We start from the raw sequence: 20,425 nt of genomic DNA on the forward strand, positions 1-20,425 counted from the left end.
CGGAAATTTGATGGACTCAGTCCAGATCTGTTATCCTGTACTCTCATACTATCAGAATTGGTGACGGTGATCAGTGATCCTGAAGTGATCCCTCAGGTAGCAGGGAAGAAGGAAGCCACCATGTGCTCAGTGAAGGGCATCCGTCCAGAACGGAGTGGTGGCTGGCAGAGGAGTCGGCACACACCTCAGCATCAAGCTGCTCCATGGGAACCGGCGATGGATGGCAGCTGTTTCCCTGGAGACGCGGGGACTAACATGACCTGCTCTCTAATTACCTACGCCCACCCGAGTCAGCAGCGAGGCAGGAAGCATGCCTCAGCTCAGGACCCTTAGCACAGAAACAACTAATATCTCTTTGACTTCATGCTGCTACTTTGTTCTGAAACAGTTTTAGAAGAAAGATGCATAGAGGCAAAAGGACAGCAGCTAAGGACATGAAGGCTGGAGAGGAAACGACACTCGGGATACAATGCTGGCATGACTGTAGAGCTAAGCTGACAGGTAAATTTGAGAAAGAAATGTTTAAAAATATGTGCTCTTTTGCTGAAGACAGGTGGTAGAAGGATGGTGTCCCCTTCCCTACATGATGTATCTCAGGTTAGCAACAAAAACATGCGAGTGACATCATGCCAGCTTAAACCCCAGCATGGCTCCCCTGTTCAAGTCAAAGGACATGATTGTTGGCATGCTACATGAAGTGACGCCACGCTGTCCACCTTCATTAAAAAGCCTATGCAGAGAGAGTTGAAGGCCTTGAAATCGCCCTTGACACCAAAACAACAGCATAACCGGACCTTGCTGGTATACAGCTGCTAGTGACGTGAATGTCTTTTATGACAGCTGAAATGACTCGTGCACCCAGAGCGCTGGAAGGAGAGGCTGGACTTGTGTCCCCCCAGAGTGCCAATTATATGTCCTTCATAGCGATGCACGGTCCAGTGGAGAACAAACGCTGCTTTGTGTTACAGCCTCTGTTTTAGTTTGATTCATTTGTTTTTGATCTGCTTTTGGAGCGCAGAGACTGCGATGATATCATGAAAATAATAAGCATTTCTCATCAGCCACGAGGTGAAACCAAAGGGAGTTACATTATTTTGATAACATCGAACGCTCAGGCGCCGATAAATTCTGCATTGACAAGACTAACAAAGTAACTTCCGTGACCTTTGACACATGCAGACCAGTCTGATTTTTCTGCCTTCTGTGGGAAATGTGGAGCTGGACGGCCTCATGATCTCCAGAGATTTGGAGCTCCAGAGCTCCAGAGAGGGGGCAGAAAAGGGGATAGAAAAACATTCAACAGGAAAGCTAGAGCAGCAGGAGGTTACCATACATACAGCTCAGCTCCGTCTCACTGTCTCTGGCTACCAACTGCAGACGAATGGAAAGAAAGTTTGGAAGGAAATATGCTATTATGTAATGTAGTACCTGGAGCTCTGTTATCCCTATATGCCCTTTCCTTTGGGACTGTGAGACAAAACGGGCACTCACTAATGGTCAGTATATAATATGACAGCTGCTGGCTGTTGTTCTTGAACTTCTTTCTCTTCTTGGAAACACTGGAATCTTCTCTCCAACCAAGAGTTTGTTTCTAAAAGTGGGCTTCAATGTCTTTTTTGGCGTACTGAGTGACGGGGTGGGTAATAATAGCAGAAGTATTTTGTGTCATAACCCCGGGGCCCTTCATTGGGTCGCTGAGCGCTTTGCGGTCAAGGTCTGAATCACCATGGGGGCCTGCTGTGTGTAAACAGTTTGTTACCTCTAGCAACATGCAGCAAATACTCAAATCTGTTAATATTTGATTTTTTGGAAATGGGCCAAATTAGGCTTTACATCTTGTTCATATTTTGTTTTGTTTGCGATAGTTATTCCATGATGTAATTTGAGGTTTACAGACTTGATTTTGTATGTTGGTTGAGTGTTTACTGCTTCTTAATTGCTTATGTGTGTCTAGCGGCGTGGGTATTTAAAAAAACAAACACTTTTCACCCTTGCACTATAATACTATAATACAGTAAAGACTCCAAGGTTCCACTTTTCAGGAACATTATCTTCAATAAACTGCTGCCTTGGCTCTAGTGAGAAATAATGGTACATGATCAACACATGAAAAGGAACGGATTAAAATGTTTAAATGGCCGTAGCTGAAAACCCCCAAACTGAGCCGCTCAGCAGTTCCCCAAAACCACTCCCGTTTCACTAATGAGATTTTGGATTCTTTTCTTCCGAATATTTAAGAGTGAAGTAATTTAGAGGTTAGAATTTGGGACCCTGAAGGCAAATCCTGACAAGCCTTACATTGCCTGGGAAGAGATTTCCTTTTGAACTCTGTCATAAATTCTAATGATGTTTAATTTTGATGTTCTTAACTATAGGTTGGTTGTTTAACATATGCCACAAGAATTCCCTGCTTTCCCCCCGTATGCCTGACAGGATTAATGTGAATATGCCACAAGACTTTTTTTTACAACTGCGGTGCTGCAGTGAAATGCTGTGGGTCAACGACATCCATCCCTTTTTAAAAATATGATCCCACAAAAACACACATTTATATAATTATACACACACCAACATGAAACCCCTGCCGTATTTACACACACCTCTCTTTATTTAACATTATACACCTCTCCTCTTTACAAGACTCCCTTTTATTTTTATCCGTTTTTTGAAGAACGATTAAAAATACATAGCTTTACCTTGTAAATTTGAACGCTCGACCAGAATGTCTATTCCTGGCGAGTGCCCTGACAGGCAGTCTGGAGCGAGCCTGCTGCTGTTTGTGTGGAGTCATGTTAAAAATGACAAAGACCTTGACATAGACACCCGTCCTCTTCCTCTTTGGCCAGAGACTGGACACCACTCAGGGCTGTTATTAACCCTCTGACAACTGTATAATCCCATGAATTTTCCATTGCATCAAGCGTGCTACCGTCTAGTCACTGCTGGAAAGATGAAAGAAAAAGGAAGAAATGAGGATTGAATTCTTGTATGGAACAATGTCCTTTTGGATCTCTTTAAACAATAGAAGACATTATTGATACCTTCATTTTGCCATGGTCTTAAGCTGTGCTTGTATTTGAAGCCACATCTATGCAAAAGGCTAGAAGACGTTGGCCATGTTGTTCTGGGCCAAGAGCATTTCCTGCATCTCCTTCGGTGGTGCATCCGCTCTTCATCCCAGAGAACACCGAGACAATAGAACAGATGGAGGAAGAACACTGTCCGTGCATCTGGTTAAATGCATTGAAAGGCCATTTTTAGCCAGTCTCCCACTGACAGAGAGGCCTAAAACAACATTTTAGTGGAGCTGGGCCACTATTTCATGTTCCACTTGCACAAACTGAAAGTGTGACATTGATTTAGAGACATTTTGTTATACTTTAAAATGCTCAAAAAGAGATTCAGATAAAGCATTTTTTTCAATTTCGCCTCTGACTGTTTCCATTGTGTTAGCGTAGAAGGGGTCATTTCATGTCAGGAGCTGGCGTGTTACGCAACGTCGTGATTTAGACTCCTTCAATGGAAAATGATTCAGGAAATTCTTCATATCACAGTCAATATCCTTGTCCATTATCCTTACCATTTTTAACAACCTGCCTATCAACAGGAAGAGGTGAATCAGTCTCAGACAAGAATAGAGAGAACGTATTTTAGGTGTGTGTATGCAATAACTGCAATAACAGAAAGTTGAAGCATGAAAGTTCATTATTGACCTTGGAAACAATATTTTGTCAAACAAATCTTCCACTTACTGTCTTCTTCCAGACATTTAAACCACATTTAAACCACATTTAAACCACATTTAAACCACATTTAAACCGTCACAGCCTTCCTCAGTGGATGAAGTTTTCTCTGTTGTACAGAGCAACTGATCGACTATTTCTCCAAGATAACTGAGCAAACTGAGGGAGACCATGACATGCGGTTGAAAGCGCAAGAAAACGCTAGTAAGTGGACCTTGAGTTAAGTTTTTTTAAAATTTTTGTCAGAAAACACAGTTGTTTCTTTCTCATTTATGGTATTATCGCATGACGACATGTTGTGAAATGTTCTGCGGTTGCTTGCTGTTCGTAATCATAGACTGTATATAAGAAGTGGACGGACGTAGTCACCGTGACGTCACCCACTAGTTTGTGGACTGATGTTTTAAAGCGTCAAGTCGGCATTTTGGCTGTTGCCATTTTGGTTTTTGGCCATTGCCATCTTGTTTCTTTGCACAAGTGACACAAGAGGGTGGAGCTAAGTACAACCGAACGCTGAATAAGACATTTTCAGGCTCCCAAAATGTTACAATTAACTTTCATGAACTGAAAACACACTGTGAAAGGGTTTAAGTTGTAAGACGAAAACGCAGACACCACTCAGATCAGGCAGCAACCTGTCAGTCACAAGGTAGCCACGCCATAAACATACCCTGCTTTATGGTCTATTTTAGTCTAAATGGAACCATAATTTACTAAATGAACATCATTGAAGAAGACTTGAAACTAGCGATTGAGACCATAAACTCATGTTTACAATGTTCACTGAGGTAATACATTTAAGTGAGAAGTAGGCTCATTTTCTCATAGACTTCTATACAATCAGACTTCTTTTTGCAACCAGAGGAGTCGCCCCCTGCTGGCTATTAGAGAGAATGCAAGTTTAAGGCACTTCCGCATTGGCTTCACTATTCAGACCCGGAGGTTGCCCACTGTTTGTAATCAGTCATATTTGTAAGTATTTACATTATTTTCTCAGCACTGTAAAAATGACGTATGAAGTGAACACGAGTAAAGAGTTCGACAGCCATTGTCAATTTACCGCATTACTGTACAGTGCTCGTACCAGTGGCAGCGCTTTGTTTTCCCACTCGCCAGTGATTCACTTCATGGTGGTGTTTTTAATTTACTGAAATCTGAAATTGCAGAAGTGAAACCAAGCATGCATGCATTTTGTCAGCTCAAGACTACCACAGCATTCGGTCTCATGATCTGAGGATTTTGAAAATTAGAACAATCTGTGAGGGCACCGAGCACATGGCAAAGAACTCCCCCTAAAATGGCTCCAATTAAAGACAAATGCTGCACTGTTGCTTTGATAAAAAAAACAAAAAACGTTTTCAACTCAGTATGTTTTATCATCTACGTGAGAGATTTTTTTTACTGATACAATGGCTTTGGCACTAGTTGAACTCTTACTGTGTCTTTGAAAAGCAGGTGCTTGACTCCAACGGCCTGCAAAGAGACGACCTAATGAAAAGACAGGAGCACAAATTGAAACCAAATGTGAATGCACTGTAGTAGAAACAAAAAGAGGTGACCAGAAAAACATTGTTGTATGAATGTGGCTCATTGTGCTGCTGGCCCATGTGTGTTTGATGGAGATGGTTGTGTTCACATCGAAGGTGGGTATGACTCACTTCATCCATTAGATCAGTGGCTGGGGTTTGGACAGCAGCCCTCCCCTGATACTGAGACCACCGCGTACAAACTTTCCCAAACAGCCATCTGCTCAGCATTTATGCACTGCGTTTGAATCTTTACTGAGAATTAAAATACTGCAAATGTAACACTTTGCTGTCCAAGGACCAGTCACTGCGCCGCTCCGCATGGCAGCAGTCACACCGCTGTGGGCCAAGTTTCCTTGAGCAAACGAGGCATGTCTGCCCTCCTTCTCTGGAAATAACTTTATCCGCTGTAGGTGCCCTCGTGAGATCGCTGCATCACAGATGCTTAATACCCAGAAGGGGGACAGTATGCATTATGGTTCAGTTTAGAGCAGAGCATCCCTGTTTGCATCCAGTTAAATAAAAATAGACACAGCTTTCTGACAGTGTGTTGTTCTGTATGTCCTCATATACACTATGGCCTAGTTTCGTTGGTGAAAATCCCAACTCTGGACCAATCATTTTCACACTAACTAATCACATACAAGCTTGCCAGAATGTATGACTCTCTGCTGCAGTGGGAAGTTAATTCTGTTTGTACATGGGTGGTCGAACCAACAGTGTGGGGTCTTTCTCAGTTGGTCTCCAACTTCCAGAGGCTTCTTTGCCTCTGTCATGCTGTCATCAGAGCAATCAGACCGACATATCTGTGTTAACAGTGTCCAGGGATCAGGGCTTAGGGTGATGCCGGATAGTAATTTAGGCTCTGGCTGAGCATGAAGCACAAACTAATGTGTTTAGTTTAACATTTCACTGTCTGCAGACTATCTGAATGTCCTGAGTGAGTTCTGACTGTTCAACTGTGAGTTCATCTTTAAGCGCTGTTGTATATTTTAGATTTGATCATTGTTAAAGCCACTGTGTGCTAAATTATCAATTATCTCTTCGCATTCACTTACATTTAAACTGAAAACAAACAAACAAAAACAAACAAACAACAAGCCAGTCATCTTAAAGGAATAGTTTGTCATTTGGGGAGACAGGCTTAGTCACGTTTTTGCATCGAGAAGATCGATATTGCTCTAATTTTTTTATGGTAAACATACAGTATGTAGCTTCATCCAGCAGCCGGTTAGCTTAGTTTAGCACAATGATTGTAAACAGGGGGAAACAGTCTAGCTCTTCACGACTGTAACAAAATACAGTATGCCTACAGGGCCTCTAATGCTCACCAATTAATATGTTATATCTTGTCGATTTAATCTCAGTGTCTGGTTGTCACCATGATTTTGCCAGTTGTCTGTGCCCTCCAAAACCTACAAATTTCATGTTTATGATGTGAAAATATGGTTAAGGTTTGGTTAGGTTTAGGTACAAAAATGCCGATCATGGTTTTGGTTAAAATAAGGACTTTGTTGTGGGGATGTGACGATACCTGAAATTTATAATGTACCTTCATCTAATACTAATTTTACTTAATAGAGCTTGAACACACCAAAGTGTAACTCAATGCAACCTCTGTACATTAACTGTTCGTTACGTTATTTAGCCAAGCAGGACTGTACTGCCCATCGGCTGCTAACAGGTAATGTCACGAGTCTACTCCTGCCGATTTCAACACAGATTTCTTGCTCACAGTGTAACATTTTCAGGGAATTTTCTATCGTCCCCTCGTTAGTCTTGAGCCCTGATCCCCGGTACCTACAGTACCTGTGGTACGTCACGTTATCAGAATTTTGGTTCTCGTGACATCTACTACTACTACTAATACTACTACTGACTACTTTGTTGAGGTTAGGGTAGCTTCATTGTCATGGCTACGATAATAAACATGTGGTTAAGCTTAGTGAATGATCGTGGTCATGCTTTAAAAAAAAGACAACATTGACTGTCGGTTGGACACGGGAAACGAACAGCAGTCTCCCGTGTTAAAGTCTGATGTTTTGTTAATATCTGTCAATCGTTGATAATTGTTAATAATTACTACAGTCTCCGGAGGGCTTTGTCACTTGAACAGATGTCATTTTGGGGCACTTACTGAAACGATTGATGCTGACAGTCTCCAATAAGCTTATTTCACAAAATGTCGAACAATTCCGTTAACATCTCTCTGTGTTATTGAATATTTCTTGCAGACATTCAACAGCGTCTTACATGATTGGGCTGAAAATTATCCTGAAAGCACAGTTCCTTTCCTCTGGAAAAGATTCAGCCCGGCAATCATTATGCATTAATTAACACCCCATAGTCTGCGCTCAGGCAGTAAAGCAAGCATTAGAGGAAGCAGCACTTGTTACTGCAGCTCTGCTGTGTTTACAGGGAAAGCTTGATTGCAGACTCCATATTCACTTCCTGTGTTAATCCCCTTTGCCATAGCAGATCTTTCTTTCTGAGGCAGCGGCGAGGGCGTGGGGGGAATTTCACTTCTGCTTTGCTTCACCCCAAACACCATTCACCCAAGGCTCATATAAAGAGCCACCATATCCTGCTAAAACAAACAGCATTGAGGAGGTAGAAACAAATGCTTTTGTCTTTGAGTTATATTTAGTTCCTGCCTGCCTTCACCCAAAACGCCATCTCTCACGAGACTCGTTTGCCCTCAAACTGAAGTAGATCATATATGACCATGTTGGCAGCCGCCAAAGCCCAGAAGCACTTTTCCTCTGTTTGTGATATGGATCATGTGTGTATAGTCAACCTGCATACATTAAGCAGAAAGTAAATCTGCCACACCTTTTCCAAATAGTCACATTTTCACGCATTCTCATTTCTTAACCAGCAGGCTTTGTTCATATTTGACACACTACACAGCTGCTGTAGCGCCCCAGGCCTCACGAGTACTCCACTACGGTTAGATACGCTGTCCCGCCACTCCCTTCACTGATGGTCTCTCAGTCCTATAAACCCTGCAGGCCATGGCTCCTCAGAGAGCGGTGTAGTCCAGAAGACAGGAAACAGCTTGAGAGAAACCCAGCAGTCAAGGCTGTGGGAGGGCAGAGGATAGGGTGGGAAATAAGGGGATTTCCTCATATGGCGCTTGGACTTTTATTAAAAGTGTGCAGTCCATATCTATGTGTCCAACATATGAATAGCTGATTAAAGCTGCAATGAGTAGAAATGGAGCAAATATGATTAAAAAAAGTTATTTTTATAAAACGGTCACTATATCCTGACAGTATAGAGCATGAGACAGGTAATCTGAAAACAATCATGTGCTTCTGTGTCCTCCGGTGTCCTCTGTGCTCCTAATGGCATCTGCAAGATTTTACACACCGGAGCAAAACAACCAATCAGAGCAGAGTTGGAGTCTACCGTCTATGAGAGCCGGCTGTCAATCACTCCCAAACTCTGACGAAACGGTCAAACTAGGCAGCGCCGATCAAATATGAATCAATATTCTGTTACTGTAATGACTATTTCTCGCCTCAAATATTTCCAGAAACATCTCATAGTATACTTGTAGCGCCTTCGGGAAACAAACAAAAGCCGCTGAGAGGCTGAGGTCGGGCCGGTTCGCTTGTCCGCCGCGCTACCAAAATGATACCCTGAGATTCGAAAAATACGTTGAGCAAAAATCTGGTTTAATGAAATTCATCGACTTATTATAACGTGCACAAAATCAATCAACAGCGATCAAAAGGAAAAATAGCGGTCAACAAAAAATGTCGGCGACCCACTCACCCACCCTCTCTTCCCTCTCGCACCCAGGTGAACAACTGATTACGTAAACTATGAGTGCTACCCATATCCATGTGACCCAAATCATCCCAATCTATAATACTAAATGACAATATCCCCAACACTAACAAATACCAACAGCAAAAATATAAACTATCACAAACCTAATATTAATACAAACATTACTCCTTTCTGAAATTGTTCATGGCTCCTATAAAGTAATGTTTAGCTGTAAAATGAGAAACTTTGTTACCCGGCAGCCATGTTGAGAACAGTTGAAGAAACACCGAGCACCGCCAAACCAGCTGGAGCTCAGCCAATAGGAACGCTCAATAGGAACGCTCGATAGGAACGCTCTCTCTCTGAAATGACCTGTGATTGGCCAAAGTCTCCCGTCACGGGCTAGATTTTTGGAGGAGCAGAAGTCTAGTTATCTATCAGAACACTTGAATTACAATATGCTGAAAGATTATTATGGACTTTTTGTCCAATGATGCCAAAAACATTCTGCCTACTGCACGTTTAATTAATGTTTAATAACCCCCCCCCCCCCCACCCCCGTGATGGGTCTGTGACTTAAAAACACTAATGATCTTGTAAATCTCTTTCCTCTGTATTCAGATCACTTTAACCTCTTCAGGAAGCAAAAAAGCATCCATGATCAATAATCTTATATTGTTATCAAAGTTTGCACCACAAGCTGTCTGCTTGACCCCTGCTCTGTGTGCAAATGTGCTGACCTTCCTTTAGATTAGCACACATCCCCTTCCAAGCATGATGTTTGTCCTGTAGGCTGCACACTCATTATCGGCTTCATCACAGGCTTTTTTTCGGGAAACAAACAAAAGCCGCTGAGAGGCTGAGGTCGGGCCGGTTCGCTTGTCCGACGCGCCACCAAAATGATACCCTGAGATTCGAAAAATGCGTTGAACAAAAATCTGGTTTAATGAAAGTGATCGACTAATTATAACGTGCACAAAATCAATCAACAGCGATCAAAAGAAAAAAATAGCAGTAGCAAAAAAGCATCCATGATCAATGATCTTATATTGTTATCAAAGTTTGCACCCCTTGCTGTCTGTTTGACCCCTGAGACTTCTGTGTGCAAATGCGCTGACCTTCCTTTAGATTAGCACACATCCCCTTCCAAGCATGATGTTTGTCCTGTAGGCTGCACACTCATTATAGGGCTTCATCACAGGCTTTTTTGAGTGAACAGTTAAATGAATTATTCAGAGGCTGTGTGATGCTCTTGGGGGGGGATCTCTGCTGCTGCTTACTGTGTCTTTAAAGTCGTGCAGAGCAGAAAGGGAGCTCCTCTAAGGAAAGGAAAGGAGGGGGCTGCTGTGAGCCAGTTGGAGGTGTCTCTGTCTGCCTGTCGCAGCAGCTCTTGGTTGACATTAAAGCAGACAATCCATGCTCGAGATTTGAAGGCACCGATCCTCAGATTGAGCTGGTTCCACGCAGATACTCATCCCGACCCAACATACATGGATGGACAGAGAAAACATAGTGCAATCGGAATTAACTTGTCAGCCGGTGCGAGGAATTTCTGCAGGATATAATGGGGAATACGACACCTAAACCTTTAATAGGTGAGACTTTGTTATTAATGCATCATTCACGAGGCTTGTAAATGCACTCACACGAAGCATGAGTGTCTGTCTGTGTGCGAAACCTTGCTAGATATACAGACAGAGATCCACATGGCTGGTCCAGGACGCGCTTCCCATCACGGAGCGTGATTCCCAGGGAGCGACTCCAAACATGCGCTCTCTCTCTCTGGAAATCCACTTTTTACGCATCATTTTGTAGCATTATAAGCAGCAATGTAGCCTTAAATGAAATACAAAGAGCAAGCAAATTAATTGACTAAAGTCATTAACCTAATATTTTCAGCAAAGCTCCTTTGTGACTCTTGCCAAAGACCCTATCATAATAAAAAAGACCTTGATTGTAGCCTATAACAGACCAATTTCCAAATTACTTGTGCATTAAATGGCTCCTTAATTTCTGCTTTTTGCACGATCAGATTCTCTTGTTTTCTGTTACAGTGTGTAAATCTGGCTTTTATTTCTGACAGGATGCATTATTTAGTTGCCTGTTGTTTTGCCATACAACCTTGTTTCATATAGATGGATATACAGATTAGAGAGTATTTAATTAATCCTTTGTAACTGTTGCCAAAGACCCTATCATAATAAAAAAGACCCTGATTGTATAGCCTAACAGACCAATTTCCAAATTACGCAGTGCATTATATGGCTCCTTAATTTCTGCTTTTTTTGCACGATCAGATTGTTTTTTATCTTGTTTTCTGTTACAATGTGTAAAATCTGGCTTTTGTTTCTGACATGATTCATTATTTTGTTGTTTTGCCATACAACCTTGTTTCATATAGATGGATATACAGATTAGAGAGTCCTTAATTAATCCCAATGGGAAATACAGAATTACAGCAAGCCAAGAAGTCACACATGAATCACAGAACAATCATGAGCACACATAGTAAGAGGTCAATAAGAAAGAAAACTACAGTTTTAACCAGAAACTGAACACTAGGACTATTCTCTACGTATAATATTCTGCTGTTTTCCCAAGTATGAAAGCTGCCTTATATAAGGCACAATCTCAAGTGAATTATCCCTGCATGTGATTGCCCGCCCCAGTTTTTTGCATAAAGCTGTCATTATGAGCTCTCAGAATATCACTTTGTCATGACACCTACAGCACGCTACTTGATAATCAGTTCCCCGTATCACTTTGATTTAGTGTCTGTCACACTCCCACGCCCCCAACAGACCCACTCGGTGGCTAAATGATGTGTTTGCTGCCACCGGAGCCAGCTGACGTAGGGTTTGGACTGAGATCAGTTTAGTCACAGAGGAGCAGGAGCAGCGTGGGTCCCTGCTTGCACTGTATGGTTTCCATTAAACGTGGAATGAGTAGAATATCTGCGTTTTTGCACAATATATCAGACAGTAGGTCTTTATGTATTCATCTCAGTCAGTATTTTGCAGTCACAAAAACACCAGTTTTGAAAAGAGTGATGTCATTGAGGTGTTTTTTCTTAGAAATTGATGTTCACAACTTCTAGGAGCAAAAGATCAAACCCTGAAATCCATAGAGGCTCAAGTCTTGCTCAGTGAATGGATTACAGTATGATGAACACATACAGCCTAGAGATATGAGAGAATAAATAGCCTGATCAGCAAAGATAACTCCGCGGATGCACATAATCAGTTTTACATTTCAAAAAGCTCTCCCTCGGCACGCCAGTGTGTCTTGTGCAGTCTTATGATTGCATTTATTTATGCTTTTTTCTTTCATCAGGAGAAAGACAGAGAGACACCATCTCTTACAATTCAAAATTGAACCTTGCAGAAATATACTGTATGAGAGACTGAGCTTTGCATGATGACCATATTTCTGATCTTCAGCAGGTCTCTGTCTGGTCGAAACTGTAATCTCAGTCTGTCTCATCACCTTCCAGATAAAAGATATATTTCTGGCTCTCTTGCTGTTGTCATGATTTTGGTGGTCCATCATGCTAGTATCACCTGTTAGCAGAAGGTCAGAGTAGTTATCCATCACTGACGTTGACCTAACCCAAGCTCATGCATAAGCATTACATTCGAGTCACAGAGCTAAGCGACGGATTTTCCGAAATTTCATCATCCAGTGATCTTTGAAAGACCCAGAAAGTCGTTTAATGACAACTTTTCTGACGGTATTTCCAGAATCATCACAGACTCTTTCAACCATCTCAGCTGCACGATAAGAAACCTGTTTCTCAAGCTTTAACTATTCTACCTATCCAGGAAGCTGTTGCTCTCTTTGTGCCGCAATAGAGAAAAGACTTATTTTGCTTAAAAAACAAATAGAAAGCATCATCAATATAGACAATTATGAGAGATAATAAAACTCTTTAAAGTGCCCTGGGGAGTTTTTTTATAAACACACTAAAGCTATGTTTACAGTCGGCGATTCTCACAAAAACACATTGTGTGTAGCCTTGAAGTCTAACAAACGTGTTGAATGCATTCTTTGCTCATAAAATATTTGCTAAGCCAATTTTGTTAGCCAGTTATCTATGTTTACTTGCCATCTGTCTTCTTCTTTGCCTTTATTGGCACATTGCTGCATTTCCTAGTGCATTAGTTTCACATCATGGTGTGAAACTATTGTCTATTGCATATGTATGTGCGTCCTCGTGCACGTGCACAAGGCAAACAAAATGGGGACAAATAAAAAACCTGTTCCATAGCGCTCCTAGAGGTAAAAAAAAAAAAAAAAAAAAAAAAATTGTAGGGTACCTTTAAGTTTGTTTCACATTAGCTAAAATAATTTTTTGTTGTGCTGCAGACGGACATTTCTTTAAGAGTTTTTAAGGATTCTGGAAATACCTGGTGGGCTATGCCTTTCATCTAATAATGGCAAACAAGTGTCTTCAACAGCCTTCATTGCAGAGTCCCAGTGCATCTCTCTGTCAGCAAGGCAGCTGATACTAAAGCCCGTAGGCTGATCCTCAACATGTTTTTCTCCATACTTTCACCCAAAGTGTATTTTTTTACTCCCTCAAAAGCTAAATTCCCAGGGACAGAAGGGAAAGGGGCACCCACGCATCATTTGAGATGTTACAGATGTTCTTGCTGCTGTTTTATAGTTTAGAATATAATCAGTGTTAATGTCTAATTTAGGAAATGTACTGTGGAGCATTTCACTGAGTTATTGTCTTTACACCAGATCCCAGTGAATTTTAAACAGAAATGCAATCACTCTGTGGCCCTCGAAGCGAATAGAAACACCGCCTCCCTTTGAATATTGGATTTCATCCAGTCTATACCATAAACTCCCATCTATAGCTTTCATTTGACTTAATATAAAACCCAAACAGTCTCTTTTAAGCCACTTTGTCTCGTGTGATTTCTGATCCTTGTTAATTTGTTTTGTGATGCTTCATGAAGGGATTCTTCTCCCAAGGAGGGCATTGACTCCTGTGAAGATGAGATGAAAGATTAAGTCTTTCATTTTGGTATTTCTTCACTGACTAGGCGCTGTGTGATTCATTCCACTTCTGAAGATAACTGTGGAGGAATGAAAGGGGCTATTCCGGGTTTGTTTATGCTGTAGGCCAAGGGTGTGTGTAGCCCATAAATAAGAGGAAGGCTTATCACGTCTGTTGTCGACTTTCTGTTCATTTTTTTTTGTTATGTTTTCCTCTCTCCCGTGACGCTATTAATATTAGCACCGCCGAAATATATGTTGATTTTACATGAACCGAATGTCCCTTGTATGTTTCCCAGTGATGTATGCACATGGGTTTTGTCTAAATTTACCTTGTTTTATTTCTGTGATATAAATGTCCCATATGGATGTGGTAAGAAGACTGATTTGGGACATTTTGCCTTTTTATACTGTAAATGTGGGTTACATGCTAAAAGGGACTATTTAATGTGCTTGTTGAGAGGAGCAGAGGGGATTTTTAGTGTCAGTGTGGGAAAGGAAGTGCTGTGGGCTCCTTTACATAACTGGCCTCTGCCCTCTAAACCAACTGCCATGGACCACTTGCAAACGAGTTATTGTGTGCTGATATGTTCGCCTCTTTTTCCAACAGCTGGTGTCACTAACATTCCTGTTTTGACCTTGTCGGACTCGCACAAAACTAGACCTGCTGTTCACACACCGCGCTGCTGTCTTGATCAGTTTGAATCATTGATGGCTTTCTGTTCTCTCACTGAACCCCCTGATATTTTTGGTACCCACAGATGCGACTCTGCAACCCCGTCCGGTGGCCAGCAGGCAGTACTACACCCTGCCCAACAACGGGGCAGGTGTGGAGAGAAGAACGTCGGCCGCTCCGGTCAGCATCAATGTGGAGTCGCCCCGCTTTCACCCCCACGCCAAAGGCAAGAATATCAGGTTGGACGGGCAGCTTCGCCGTGCCACGCGCAAGAACAGCTTCTGTAATGGCATCACTTTCAGCCACAGGCCTGTCCACCTCTATGAGAAGGTTTGTTTTCAACTCACTGTGCTTTTTATCAACAACAAAGATGTAAAGAATAAAAGTTAAACGTTGCCATTCCTTCAGGTGCGTCTTCGCCTAAGTGGCGTGCACACCGGCTGGAGTGGATCTCTACGCTTTGGTTTCACCAGTTTGGACCCCAGCGAATTGCTCGCCACAGACATCCCCAAGTACGCTTGCCCAGACCTGGTGACACGGCCCGGCTACTGGGCCAAAGCTCTGCCCGAGAGGCTGGCCTTGAAGGACAACGTGCTGTCGTTCTGGGCCGACCGCCACGGGAGAGTTTTCTACAGCATCAACGACGGAGAGCCCATCCTCTTCCACTGCGGGCTCAGCATCGGCTGTCCACTCTGGGCCATCATAGATATCTATGGCATCACTCAGGAGGTCACACTGCTTGGTAAGCACTTTATTATGTTGTTTACTTGCTCTGTGAAATGACTCCTATAAAATACTTATTGTTTTTTTGTCGTGACTGCATCCGAGAGAGGCGAGCAGAAGCTGACTTGCATTCAAAAGGGAAGCGAGAGGAACAAATTTCACAACTGACTGGTCATGAATCTGTACACAGTCCATCATTACAATTCATATACATCCAATAAAGTTTTAAATAGTGGATATTTTTTGACTGGAGTCAGCTAGAAGGCCGTGTATTTTGACCATGGCTTTGACAACCCCCCGAAACCTCAGGAACTTATTTTTATAGTGTCAACACATTCACAGCTAATTTAAGCAGCTTCCTGAGAGTTCAGAGAGCAGCTGTGCCAGCATGGCATATATAGTAGGAGTAGGTAGTAGGGACTGGGGTGGCTCAATGATCCACTGTCTGCGTGACAAAACTAGTTTGTCTAGAAAACCAGAACATACAGAGATAAACAGGATGTGGACCACGGATCTCAACCCACCCTGAACCTCTCCGCTCTCTTACTATCAATGTCCCGCGCTGTGTCACTTTCTCCCTCTTCCTTCATTTCCATCACCCTCTCCCCTGTGGTTCCCTCTCGTACTCACTGGGTGTGTTTATCTTCAGTCTGACAAGAGCTATAGCCATGTTTGGTCAAGGCGGCAGATCCCAGGAGCTTTGGAGGGGCCAGTGCACTCAACTGCTCCAGCATCACTAGAAATAGTAATAAAGGAATGTATCATAAGTCAAAGGGGGACTACTAGCACCAGATGTCTTTATATCAGCCCCTCATAAAGAAATTCAGCTGTACTATGAACTCTGTGCAGGAAGTGTGGCAGTTTAGAAGAGCTCATGGAGGTAAATAAGCTGGTGACTGTCTGGCCAACACGGCTTTCTAAAAACTAAGGTTTATTTAACTCACACACAACAAACAACACAGTTTTCTCAGGTTTTATAGCCATGTTTTATGGATGATTAATCCATTGAGAAAATAAGCATAGTTAAGTTATTCATTAGTTGCAGTCCTATGATATGCCCATGTCAACGAAAGCGCTCATGGAGTAAAAGCAGACATCAAAGAGGTTGCGGTAACACATGCAGATAGTATCTCAGATAGTATCTCAGCACCCAGCTCCGTGGAAGAAAAAAGGACTCTCTAGAAACGAGAGAAAAAAGATGAAGTGTCCCGAGCTTACTCGGGACAGATGATATCGTACCATGTCCCAGTCACGAACTTCTTTGTTCATATTCTCCACCACAGAAAGCACGTTTGCTGAGAGTGTGGGATCCAGCTGCCTGAGCGCGGCCCGTCTGAGTGCCTATCTGCCCCAGAGTAGCCATGACTCGGCCAATTACAGCAACAATCAGCTGGAGAACAACCAGGCCGCTGCTGCCAAGATGGCCAACCTCCAGCTCAATAACTACACTCAGCTCATCCCCTGCTGCTCCTCCACCTCTTCCTCCTCCACCACACCGTCCTCTTCTGCCTCCACTGGATTCAGCACCCCGAGGGTGGTCCGGGGACTTCCTTCCCCGCTGGAAAATGACTTGCACTTTCACCCCGTCCGTGGCTCTGACGTGATACTCTCTGCAGACCGCTCGGCCGCCTGCATCCACTTTCTGGACAGTGCACGGACTCTGGTGTTCAGTGACCGGCCACTGCACGTGGGCGAGACTTTGTACGTGGAAGTGGGCCACCTGGGCCTGCCCTACTTCGGGGCGCTGTTGTTTGGTTTAACATCCTGCGACCCGGCTAGTCTGCACGCCGGGGACTTACCGGCAGACCCCGAGGTGCTCCTGGACCGTAAAGAGTATTGGGTGGTGCACCGGGGCTTCCCCATGCCTTGCTCCGGAGACGTGCTCAGCTTCAGCCTGCTGCCCAGCGGAGAGGTGCACCACGGGGTGAACGGAGTGGGACGGGGCCGGCTGCTCTGTGTGGACTCCTCTCAGGTCCTGTGGGCCTTTTTCACCCTGCATGGGGCTGTCAACAGACTCAGGATACTAGGTAAGCTGAGTGTATTCACAGCAACACAGAGATGTGATATCAGCAAACAAAACTACACATATTCCTCAAGTCTTACATTTTTTGTGGAATTATTGTAATTATGAGATGAGACAAACTACCAAATGGAATACTTGAAGCAGAGGTTTGACATTTTGGGAAATAATCGCATTCACTTTCTTAATTTTATTATTACAAGTTTTCTGAAATTTTATGTTTAAACATTCAAATGAGGCATTATTTTATTAAATATGTGCTAATTTGCATACATTTCCAGAACGGAAATCTGAACATTAGATAAAGCCAGGTTCAAAATTCTTGTTTCATTTTGTTGACATATTAGAGTAAAAGGTTTTTACAGAGGGATTTTTGGATATCTCTTTTTATCACTCCATAAATCAGAAAATACTGTCAACAGCCATAAAAAATAAAACATTTTTCGCCATGTTTTTAGGAATAAAATATTATATTAATCAGACTATGATTGATATATGAACAAACCCCTCTGTTAAAACATTCAGAATATAGGGAGGAATGAAACTGGAAAGTTTGGTGGATGTAAGTGATACTGAAGTGGAGATTTCTGGCTCAGAGTATGAGGGAAAACCTTTGAGAAAACGACTTTTAAAGCTAAGTTTTGTAAAATTCCAGACATTTTACAAGACACCATGAAATTTCCCAGTTGATTACTTACATCTAAGGTCTTATTGATTTAAATACTACATCAACAGAGCCTTAAGAAAGGTGCCAAATAAAAATAAATATATTCTGATTGTGTTAATCATTTTAAAAATGTTGGCGGGTCCAAAATGAATGTTTTGTTTATCTCTGTGGAAGATATCAGATGTTGGGTTCCCACTTCTAACAAGGCTTGTGAGCCAATAGTATAACAACATTGGTAACACATGGTATTTCTGGGTCGTCAATTAGTGTGGAAAAAAACGGATAAATGGCTGAGATTGACGGTAAGTGCCTGGCAACAACTTGTTGTGAAGTAAATATGGTGGTTGAACGTTATCAATATTATCAATAGCACCTTGAAGACAATTATTTTTAATTTTATACATTTTCTGAAATCGTATGTTAAAATATGCAAATGAGGCATGATCTAATTGGTGAATTTAGGAGAAATCTACAAATGCAAATAAACAAAGTAGTAACATATATAACTAAATGTGTATTTGGGGTGTTTTCTTTCCACTAGTCTGAAAGAAGACATGGCAAGCAAACTATCCCAAATCTCAAAAAAGACCAGCGTATAAAAAAACGATGTCTAGGCCTGTAGTGTCTCGTCATAATGGACAGAAATGAGATTGGTAACCAACTTCAGAAGTGTATTTCCCAGAATGTCCAGCTTTTCCTTTTATGCTCAAATGATTAATGGCCAAAATGGACATACTGTTCAATTATCATCAGTCTATTCTTGAGTCGAGGCAGCCCCTGCAATTTATTTTTTTCCCAGACTAAAGGAATGCAGTTGAGTAGTTTATGTCTGTATAAGCCTGTACAGTTCAGAGCTGTGACCTATCTGTCCTCGTCCCACTACTCCCACATAAACTCCCACATAAACTCCCATCAGCTCAGACCCAACGATATTATCCTCAAACAGAAACTAAAAGAAAATCACTCTATGAAACTTCAAGTAATATGCATATCTAATCAACAATAATTCAATATACATGTCACCTTTAAAGGCTTTACATGAGTCTAATTATCTGGCTTTTGTTGACGTGTATATTTTCTCTGTGACACAGGAACACTGCAGTCCAGTCCTCCCTCCACTTCCCCCAGCACGTCTCAGAGCAGCAGTCCAGACGACAGTGACTCAGACCTGGCGTTCAGTGTCAACAGATCGTCCTCTGCCTCTGAATCCTCTCTGGGTAGGTTACCACATGTTGACAGCTTGCCTACAATGTATGTAGAAACCCCCGCAAGGTCACGGCAGGAAAACTTTTATGGTGTAGAGGTGTGGCAATCCTGTTTGGTCTGTTTATGTGCGACACTAGACGAGTCCTCGGAAAGACGTTTTGAAATGTCAACAACGGATCTCCTTTCTTATATGACATTTTGTCATTGTTAGAGATATGATGATTCGGTACATGTTAGAGCTGTAACGATTGGTCGAGTAATCAATTAGTCAACCGACAGAATTGGCAACTTATTGATAAATCGTTAAGTCATTTCTAAAGTAAAAAAAGAAATTCAAACATTCTCTTGTTTAAAGGTGCAGTGTGTAGGATTTGGCGGCATCTAGTGGTGAGGTTGCAGATTGCGACCAACTGAAACTTCTCCCGTGTGTCAAGCGTGTAGGAGAACTACGATGGCCGATGCAAAAACGTGAAAAAACGCGAATGGCCCTCTCTAGAGTCAGTGTTTGGTGTGTCCATTCTGGGACCCGCTCCATATGTAGATAGAAACGGCTCATTCTAAGGTTACAAAAACACGATTTATTATATACTCAAGAAAACATAGTTATTAATATTATATTCCATTTCTGCCAGTAGATCCCCCAAAATGTTACACACTGTTCCTTTAAGCTTCAAAAAAGTGAACATCTGGTGCTGTTCGTCGTCTTAACATTATAGTCAATAGAATATTTTTGGGCTTTGGAATGTGGGTTGGACAAAACAAAGACATTTGATGACATCACCTTTGGCTCTAGGACATTGTGATGAGCATTTTTTAACTGTTTTGTGATGTTACATAGATGAATCGAGAAGATAATCAGCAGATTATTATGATTAGGATTAGTTGTAGCCTTAATACATACTGCTTTTTTAAAGTTTCAAAGATTACATATGGAAATGTGTGTTTGTCATGGCTCATAAATAACAAAACACACTCCAAAACACAGATAAACAAAGAATGTATAAAAGCATAAGTATTGAAGATGTGAACCTGACTTACTCGTCCCACAACAACGACGAGAACATCTGTGTACATGCATCC

The 20,425-nt window shown here is 42.1% G+C and overlaps 1 protein-coding gene across 3 annotated transcripts in view; it reads left to right on the forward strand.

Annotated features, from left to right (window-relative positions):
- Window positions 1-20,425, forward strand: part of neurl1b (neuralized E3 ubiquitin protein ligase 1B) — a 28,606-nt gene that overhangs the window by 7,210 nt on the left and 971 nt on the right. The window contains exons 1-5 of one of the 3 annotated variants that reach the window (XM_074648302.1): window positions 139-501; window positions 14,815-15,059; window positions 15,138-15,471; window positions 16,736-17,479; window positions 19,231-19,356. In XM_074648302.1, coding sequence (XP_074504403.1) covers window positions 402-501; window positions 14,815-15,059; window positions 15,138-15,471; window positions 16,736-17,479; window positions 19,231-19,356 — 1,549 coding nt within the window. In that variant the 5' untranslated portion in view covers window positions 139-401. Of the gene's footprint in view, window positions 1-138; window positions 502-10,363; window positions 10,642-14,814; window positions 15,060-15,137; window positions 15,472-16,735; window positions 17,480-19,230; window positions 19,357-20,425 lie in introns of those variants that run through there. The other 2 variants (XM_074648304.1, XM_074648303.1) reach the window with 2 other exon arrangements.

The sequence above is a fragment of the Sebastes fasciatus genome, chromosome 10 (assembly GCF_043250625.1).
Source record: "Sebastes fasciatus isolate fSebFas1 chromosome 10, fSebFas1.pri, whole genome shotgun sequence".
Classification (NCBI taxonomy): Eukaryota; Metazoa; Chordata; class Actinopteri; order Perciformes; family Sebastidae; genus Sebastes; species Sebastes fasciatus.